The 9,696-nt window shown below is 44.5% G+C and overlaps 1 protein-coding gene across 1 annotated transcript in view; it reads left to right on the forward strand.

Annotated features, from left to right (window-relative positions):
• The first annotated feature begins 317 nt into the window (after positions 1–317).
• The window catches only part of LOC118399712 (LHFPL tetraspan subfamily member 3 protein-like), a 47,328-nt gene continuing 37,949 nt past the window's right edge, over positions 318–9,696 (forward strand). The window contains exon 1 of the mRNA XM_052473959.1: positions 318–1,290. Within this exon, the coding sequence (XP_052329919.1) occupies positions 885–1,290 (406 nt within the window). The 5' untranslated portion in view covers positions 318–884. The remainder of the gene's footprint in view (positions 1,291–9,696) is intronic.

Consider the following 9,696-nt stretch of genomic DNA (forward strand, 5'->3'; position numbering starts at 1 on the left):
TGTCCTGCTAAGCAGTCAAAATGCTTTTGGGTGTCAAGGAAAATGTATGTAAGTAAGTAAAAAGTACCCCAAAAACGAAACTTAAGTAGTACTTTAAAGTATTTTTACTTAGCACTGCTTCCATGCACCTAATCCAGGTTTTTCCAACAGTTTTCTGTGCAGGCCAAAGCAGTTTGTTTGGGGAGCGTGCGCGCGCGGAGGAGAGACGTTGGGGAAAAGGGAGAGCGAGAGTGAGAGTCAGAAGACAGCATCAGAAAACCACCAGCATGGGGTCTTGGTATTTACAGTGATACGACCAATGCCCATCTTTTCTCGTCTTCATTCTTCAAAGGACACGCATCGGTCTCTTATTCCGGATGTAAATAATGCTCAAGTTGACCTAACTTAAATAGTTCGCGGAAGATTCATCAGTGGGGCTCGCTCGACAGCGGTGCTTGTCTCTCATTTGAAGCGTTGGGTCTAATGGGAGTCGATATAGCTTCATTCTTCACACTCCGAGGGGGGTGGTGAATTGCGAATAACGCGCCTGATCTCTTTTTTCCTTGACCATTGATTTTTGCAATGTGAGCTTGTTCGACTCTGCTGTGTCTTTAGGCATTAAGAGGATTTTCCCCATCGCTGTTTAATCACGCTTCGGTCTTGAATTGATTAATTTGGAAACCATTTGGACTATATAACATCCAGACACCTGGACCTTTTGATTGACTACCAGGGGAGACAGTGCTGACCTTTGTGTGGACTCTTTCGTGTAAGATTTTTGTTTGGTCTCCATCTTTCAGAGACAACAGAGTGTTCTTATCAAAACAGTTGCTGAGGAATCATTGACGAAGATAGGGGGAGATAGAGACGAGGGGAATACGAGATAACGCCAGTGGTGGGGGAACATGCTGCCTTCGCAAGATGCTTCCAAGATTTACCATGACAACTACATGCGGAACTCGCGGGCCATTGGGGTTCTGTGGGCTATATTCACCATATGTTTGGCCATTATTAACGTAGTGGTGTTTATTCTGCCCTACTGGATTGGGGACAGCGTGAACACCCCACACGCAGGCTATTTCGGCTTGTTCCACTACTGCGTGGGCACTGGAAACTCCAACCGGGAGCTCACTTGCCAAGGAACCTTCCCAGAATTCAGCGGCATCCCCTCTAGCGCGTTCAAAGCTGCCTCCTTCTTCGTGTTGCTGTCCATGGTGCTAATCTTGGGTTGTATTGCCTGCTTCACCCTTTTCTTATTCTGCAACACTGCCACTGTCTACAAGATGTGCGCCTGGATGCAGCTGCTATGCGGTAAGAGGTTGCCGTTTGGGTAGCCACCTCCACGGATGGGCGCAAATTCATGCATTCTGCTCATGAACATTGATGGGTCAATTACTTTACACACTGTTCGTTGACGCGTGAGTGTGCTGTTGCAGCCTGTGTGTGTGTGTGTGGGGGGTCCATTTAGCCATAGCCTACATCATGCATGATTTAATACCTGTATAAGTTAATTTGGTTCTTATCATTTTATAATTCTGTGTGTAATGCCAATGACACTAGTGTAGGCCTATATGGCAACAATGAATCAGACAATTGAAATAGAAAATATTATTTTATTTTTTGAGTAGTTTTGAATAGAACCCAGTGAAGGACGTGTAAAACAAAACAGTGATTTGCCTGGCATCAATGAGGCCGTATGAGCTCTTGTCATGCCCTGATCTCTCCACCCACCTCCAGGTGTCTCCTGTTTTCCCCATTAGTCCCTGGTGTATTTATCCCTGTGTTTCCTGTCTCTTGTGTTTCCTGTCTTCCTGTCTCGCTCTGTGTCAGTTCGTCTTGTTTTGCCAAGTCAACCAGCGTTTTGCCCAGCTCCTATTTTTTTCCTAGTCCTCCTGGTTTTGACCCTTGCCTGTCCTGACGCCTAACCCGCTTGCCTGACCTCTCTTCCTGTTCTGATCTCGAGCCTGCCTATCCCATTTACATTTACATTTAAGTCATTTAGCAGACGCTCTTATCCAGAGCGACTTACAAATTGGTGCATTCACCTTATGACATCCAGTGGAACAGCCACTTTACAATAGTGCATCTAAATCTTTTAAGGGGGGGGGGGTGAGAAGGATTACTTTATCCTATCCTAGGTATTCCTTAAAGAGGTGGGGTTTCAGGTGTCTCCGGAAGGTGGTGATTGACTCCGCTGTCCTGGCGTAGTGAGGGAGTGTGTTCCACCATTGGGGAGCCAGAGCAGCGAACAGTTTTGACTGGGCTGAGCGGGAACTGTACTTCCTCAGTGGTAGGGAGGCGAGCAGGCCAGAGGTGGATGAACGCAGTGCCCTTGTTTGGGTGTAGGGCCTGATCAGAGCCTGGAGGTACTGAGGTGCCGTTCCCCTCACAGCTCCGTAGGCAAGCACCATGGTCTTGTAGCGGATGCGAGCTTCAACTGGAAGCCAGTGGAGAGAGCGGAGGAGCGGGGTGACGTGAGAGAACTTGGGAAGGTTGAACACCAGACGGGCTGCGGCGTTCTGGATGAGTTGTAGGGGTTTAATGGCACAGGCAGGGAGCCCAGCCAACAGCGAGTTGCAGTAATCCAGACGGGAGATGACAAGTGCCTGGATTAGGACCTGCGCCGCTTCCTGTGTGAGGCAGGGTCGTACTCTGCGGATGTTGTAGAGCATGAACCTACAGGAACGGGCCACCGCCTTGATGTTAGTTGAGAACGACAGGGTGTTGTCCAGGATCACGCCAAGGTTCTTAGCGCTCTGGGAGGAGGACACAATGGAGTTGTCAACCGTGATGGCGAGATCATGGAACGGGCAGTCCTTCCCCGGGAGGAAGAGCAGCTCCGTCTTGCCGAGGTTCCGCTTGAGGTGGTGATCCGTCATCCACACTGATATGTCTGCCAGACATGTAGAGATGCGATTCGCCACCTGGTCATCAGAAGGGGGAAAGGAGAAGATTAATTGTGTGTCGTCTGCATAGCAATGATAGGAGAGACCATGTGAGGTTATGACAGAGCCAAGTGACTTGGTGTATAGCGAGAATAGGAGAGGGCCTAGAACAGAGCCCTGTATCCCCTTGTACTGTTTGGACTCGGACCTGATCACTGAATCCCTGCCTGTCCTGACCTTGAGCCTGCCTATCGCCTGGTACTGTTTGGAGTCTGACCTGGTTTATTTTAATTTTATTTTTATTTCACCTTTATTTAACCAGGTAGGCTAGTTGAGAACAAGTTATCATTTGCAACTGCGACCTGGCCAAGATAAAGCATAGCAGTGTGAACAGACAACACAGAGTTACACATGGAGTAAACAATTAACAAGTCAATAACACAGTAGGAAAAAAAAAAAAAAAAAGGGGGAGTCTATATACAGATAGCAGATTAACACTGGAGTGATAAATGATCAGATGGTCATGTACAGGTAGAGATATTGGTGCAAAAGAGCAGAAAAGTAAATAAATAAAAACAGTATGGGGATAAGGTAGGTAAAAATGGGTGGGCTATTTACCGATAGACTATGTACAGCTGCAGCGATCAGTTAGCTTCTCAGATAGCAGATGTTTGAAGTTGGTGAGGGAGATAAAAGTCTCCAACTTCAGCGATTTTTGCAATTCGTTCCAGTCACAGGCAGCAGAGAACTGGAACGAAAGGCGGCCAAATGAGGTGTTGGCTTTAGGGATGATCAGTGAGATACACCTGCTGGAGCGCGTGCTACGGATGGGTGTTGCCATCGTGACCAGTGAACTGAGATAAGGCCTGAGCTTTACCTAGCATGGACTTGTAGATGACCTGGAGCCAGTGGGTCTGGCGACGAATATGTAGCGAGGGCCAGCCGACTAGAGCATACAAGTCGCAGTGGTGGGTGAACTCTCGCCTGTCCCCGACCTGCCTTTTGCCTACCCTTTTTAGTGTAATAAATATCAGAGCCCAACCACCTGCGTCCTGTGTCTGCATTCGGGTCTCGCCTTGTGCCCCTATAGCTCTATTTGTTGTTGTTTCTTTTACTGAGAGAATTCTGACAAAAACAGGAATAACTGTGACAGCAGTTTTGTTTGTTTGGGATCTCTGACCTTGGTTTATAGGGTTGTATTTAAAGGCTGAATGCCGTCATTTCTGGGTAATAATTATGTACATTACTGTAATAGTTCAATTGTTTAAAAAGAAACAAAAATAGCTTCTCAAGCAATAATTTTGCTAGTACTGTCTGGGACTGATCTGAGTTGGGAGGGGAAGGGCAACAAAGCAGGGGAGGGGCCTAATGGAGGTGAGAGGTTTGGAACTCTCTTTACCATTGGTCTATTACAATTTATATCATCTGGTGATGTCACCAGGCAAGCCAAAACTCCATGCATGCCAAACTTTCTGATTAGAAGATCCTGAGTAGATAGTTGTTGGTTAAAAATACAATCAGGAAATAACATTTTTTTCACAGTTTTACAGTTAGTTTAATAAACTGCTGTATAATACAAAACACAACATAAACAGAATTTTGACTTTTAACTAAGCTTTTGTGACAGAAACATGATTTCTGTCACTGTGCCATGTGGTTCATGCACCCACTCTCTCTAGTCTGAGCAAGAAATGCGTGCACACACAGGCAGTAGAGGGAACTGATTATTTCAGCTCAGGTGTCACGTACCTGCCACACACACGCCAATTCACATATACGCTCTGTCGCACAGAAGCCCCTCACTGATCTCTAATTGCACAACCTCCAAATTAATTATACATTGTGAAAATAAATGCGCTCTAAATGTGTGTAGCCACCAACTGTGAATTCAGGTGAGAGTTGGGTGACAGGCCTGTTGATGAGAACGTTTCGGTGCAGGTTTGAGACTGAGATTTGGAAATGGATGAGTATTAGCTTAGTTATTTTTGGGAATAATTTTGCACCCACACACAAACACTTCCCAGCACTGTATATAGCGGGTTGTAGGGGGTTGAAGGGGTTGTTGTGGATTATAGGGGGTTATAGGGAGTTATACAGGGTTATAGGGGGTGGTAGGGAGTTGTAGGGGGTTGTAGATTGCATTGGGTGCTTAGCAGTGGGAGAAGGGAGGAATATGGTGGACCAAATATCTCTATAAATTTACTTTCTCTCACCTTTAATGTGCCTGGTCCCTGTCTCTGGAGAGGGAGGATAGGAGAGAAACTGAGAGAGAGAGGGAGAGGACACAGCTACAAATTCACAGCTGAATGACACTAGGATATATTGGAACAATGGGAGGCTTGATCTTAGCCTGGACCCATATTCATAGTGTCTCAATGTATGAGTGCTGATCTCAGATCAAGGTCCCCCCTCTTCTATGTAATTTTATTCATTATGACCCATTAGGCAAAACTGATCCTTTCTGTCGGTCCTTCACCTTACAGTCATCATTCAAGATAATCCTCTAACAACCCACTTCTCAACTCTCCCTCAGGCAGCACAGTGAAAGGAATATGCTTTGCGACTGTGATATTACAAAGGCCCAATATCCCAATCCAGCGGAGCACATCTGAGTCAAACAGAAAGGTGAGACGGAGAGAACTCTGAGGTGGTGCATATGGATGGTTGAGGTTTTGCAAAGGCTGCTGGGAAATGAAGTCCAGTGTTAGTGTGAGAGGGGCCTTTATTAGGCATGGCTGGGGTCAAATTTCGTTAATGAATGGAAGTGTTGAAATCATATAGGACAACTTTTTCTGGATTTCTCTCTATTTTCCCTTGTGGAAAGGGCGAGGCGTTGGAACCCTGAATGTGTATGGTCTGATTTCCAAATGGTACTCTATTCTGATTCATAGGGGTTGGGTTAAATGCGGAAGACACATTTCACTTGAATGCGTTCAGTTGTACAACTGACTAGGTATCCTCCCTTTCCCTACAATGTACACTACTTTTTAACAGAGCCCTAGGCCCTGGTCAAAAATAGTGCACAAAAGACCTCCACAGTGGAGGTGTCGTAATTCGTAATACCCATAAGACCTATAGGTCAAACAGGGAAATGGTTCCATTCATTTTTCCACCATTAATGTTTCCTATGGGGTAATTGTAGAAATATTTAAATTAAGGGCTGTGTTTTGTGGAGGCTTACCCTGGATTGACATTTTGATAACTGTGCAAATCTCTCTCGGACAAGGTGACTTTTATCAATATATTCGGCATTATTTACTCTTAGATTCGAAAATGCTAATTAGCATAAAAGTAGACATGCAAAATTAGAAATCCCTGCAAGCTCCTGCACATTATCTCTAGCCATCTTTGCTAACAGATATTGTGTCAATTTAAAACTTGCACAAGACAATTCACAGAATTGTCCATTTAAAGAAATGTAGACGATTTGATTCATTTTTACATTTAGCTAACATTAGATAGTTAATCCGAAGATTCTTACCTTTGTCTCGATTCGGCCGTCTCGTCCAGATCATCATGGCATTTGTAGTTGTTTATGATAGACACATTAGCAGCTAATTAGCATGTCATTTTAGGGGGTCAATACAGGCAAATATATTGATAAAAGTCACCTTGTCCTGGAGAGATTTACATGGTTATTAAAACGTCATGCCAGGGTAGCTTACATGAAACACAGCCCTTATTTTAAGTGTAATTTAACGTGTACTTTAAAAAACGATTGGAACCATTTCCCTGTTTGACCGCTAAGTTGTATGGGTATTATGACCCATACTGTGGTACTCTATAAAGGGAACAGGTGCCATTTTGGAAGCTATCTATCAATTTAATACTAAGCAGTGGACTTCCATCATCACCTCTGTCACCAGCAATACATTAGTAGGCAACAGACTCATTGAATGGAATCCAGCTTTATGGATAGCAGAATGTTTTCATTCAGTGTAATATAATCTCTGTATGTTATTCTATAGAATCTCTATCATTCTATAAGAGCATAGGTGTACCGTCTGTCATGCAGTGTGCTTACCTTTTCATCCCCCATTGAGTTTCCCCCTCTCTCATGAGACGTTGAGACGCGCAAAAATGAAAGCGCCAACCAACCCATTTAACCATGGAAAAGAGACTAGGATTATGGCTGAATACAAACTATAGTTATTCCCTCCGCAATGCAATCAAACAAGCGAAATGTCAGCATAGAGACAAAGTGGAGTCACAATTCAACGGCTCACACAAGACATATGTGGCAGGGTCTAGAGACAATTACGGACTACAAAAAGAAAATCAGCCACATCACAGACACTGACGTCTTGCTTCCAGACAAACTAAACACCTTCTTTGCTCGCTTTGAGGCATAATACAGTGCCACTGACGCAACCCACTACCAAGGACTGTGGGCTTTCCTTCTCCGTGGCCGACGTGAATAAGACATGTAAACGTGTTAACCCTCGCAAGGCTGCTGGTCCAGACGGCATCTCTAGCCGTGTCCTCAGAGCATGCGCAGACCAGCTTGCTGCTGTGTTTACAGACATATTCAATCTCTCCCTATCCCAGTCTGCTATCCCCACATGTTTCAAGATGGCCACCATTGTTCCTGTGCTCAAGAAGGAAAAGGTAACTGAACTAAATGGCTATCGCCCCGTAGCACTCACTTCTGTCATCATGAATTGCTTTGAGAGTCTAGTCAAGAATCATATCACCTCCATCTTACCTGTAACCCTAGACCCACTTCAATTTGCGTACTGCTCCAATAGGTCCACAGACGATGCAATCACCATAACACTGCACTGCCCTATCCCACCTGGACAAGAGGAATACCTATGTAAGAATGCTGTTCATTGAGTATAGCTCAGCATTCTAGCCCTTGTCGCGGTGGCAGGGTTTTCCCAGGATGCATTGTGTGTAGCATCAGGTCGGCAGACCTTTGTTTCCGTAAGCACTTCATAACTACATCCCTTCTGTACCAAATTACAGCTGGCTTCAGTCTTGAGATGTACCAAATTACAGCTGGCTTCAGTCTTGAGATGTACCAAATTACAGCTGGCTTCAGTCTTGAGATGTACCAAATTACAGCTGGCTTCAGTCTTGAGATGTACCAAATTACAGCTGGCTTCAGTCTTGAGATGTACCAAATTACAGCTGGCTTCAGTCTTGAGAGGTGTACCAAATTACAGCTGGCTTCAGTCTTGAGATGTACCAAATTACAGCTGGCTTCAGTCTTGAGATGTACCAAATTACAGCTGGCTTCAGTCTTGAGATGTACCAAATTACAGCTGGCTTCAGTCTTGAGATGTACCAAATTACAGCTGGCTTCAGTCTTGAGATGTACCAAATTACAGCTGGCTTCAGTCTTGAGATGTACCAAATTACAGCTGGCTTCAGTCTTGAGATGTACCAAATTACAGCTGGCTTCAGTCTTGAGATGTACCAAATTACAGCTGGCTTCAGTCTTGCGATGTACCAAATTACAGCTGGCGTCAGTCTTGAGATGTACCAAATTACAGCTGGCTTCAGTCTTGAGATGTACCAAATTACAGCTGGCTTCAGTCTTGAGATGTACCAAATTACAGCTGGCTTCAGTCTTGAGATGTACCAAATTACAGCTGGCTTCAGTCTTGAGATGTACCAAATTACAGCTGGCTTCAGTCTTGAGATGTACCAAATTACAGCTGGCTTCAGTCTTGAGATGTACCAAATTACAGCTGGCTTCAGTCTTGGATGTACCAAATTACAGCTGGCTTCAGTCTTGAGATGTACCAAATTACAGCTGGCTTCAGTCTTGAGATGTACCAAATTACAGCTGGCTTCAGTCTTGAGATGTACCAAATTACAGCTGGCTTCAGTCTTGAGATGTACCAAATTACAGCTGGCTTCAGTCTTGAGATGTACCAAATTACAGCTGGCTTCAGTCTTGAGATGTACCAAATTACAGCTGGCTTCAGTCTTGAGATGTACCAAATTACAGCTGGCTTCAGTCTTGAGATGTACCAAATTACAGCTGGCTTCAGTCTTGAGATGTACCAAATTACAGCTGGCTTCAGTCTTGAGATGTACCAAATTACAGCTGGCTTCAGTCTTGAGATGTACCAAATTACAGCTGGCTTCAGTCTTGAGATGTACCAAATTACAGCTGGCTTCAGTCTTGGATGTACCAAATTACAGCTGGCTTCAGTCTTGAGATGTACCAAATTACAGCTGGCTTCAGTCTTGAGATGTACCAAATTACAGCTGGCTTCAGTCTTGGATGTACCAAATTACAGCTGGCTTCAGTCTTGAGATGTACCAAATTACAGCTGGCTTCAGTCTTGAGATGTACCGAATTACAGCTGGCTTCAGTCTTGAGATGTACCAAATTACAGCTGGCTTCAGTCTTGAGATGTACCAAATTACAGCTGGCATCAGTCTTGAGAGCAGCCATTTTTTTTTAAATGGTACATTTTTATTTCACCTTTATTTAACCAGGTAAACTAGTTGAGAACAATAGGCTTCCGTAAGAGAATGGAGGGTAGAATACTACATGGTATGCTCGACCGGTGTTGGTCTATGACATTCCTTAAAAAGTCCAAATCAAACAAGTGGAACGATTATTGACAACATTCTTTTCAAATATACTGTGTATTTCTGTGAATGTCTTTTTTAAAACTGGCAACCGTTTGTCATGCTGACACAAGCTCAGCTATAAGCTCATGGTCTATAAAAGACAGGCCACATAGGTGGTTTGCTGGGTCAGTGCAAAATAGTGAAGTGCAGACAAATTCCATCTTAGCCCACAAACACTGTCGGCTCCAAAGGTGTCAGGAAGAGCCCAGACGGGCTCCCAATGACAGGTTTCCTCCAG

The sequence above is a fragment of the Oncorhynchus keta genome, chromosome 21, assembly GCF_023373465.1.
Source record: "Oncorhynchus keta strain PuntledgeMale-10-30-2019 chromosome 21, Oket_V2, whole genome shotgun sequence".
NCBI classification, from domain to species: domain Eukaryota; kingdom Metazoa; phylum Chordata; class Actinopteri; order Salmoniformes; family Salmonidae; genus Oncorhynchus; species Oncorhynchus keta.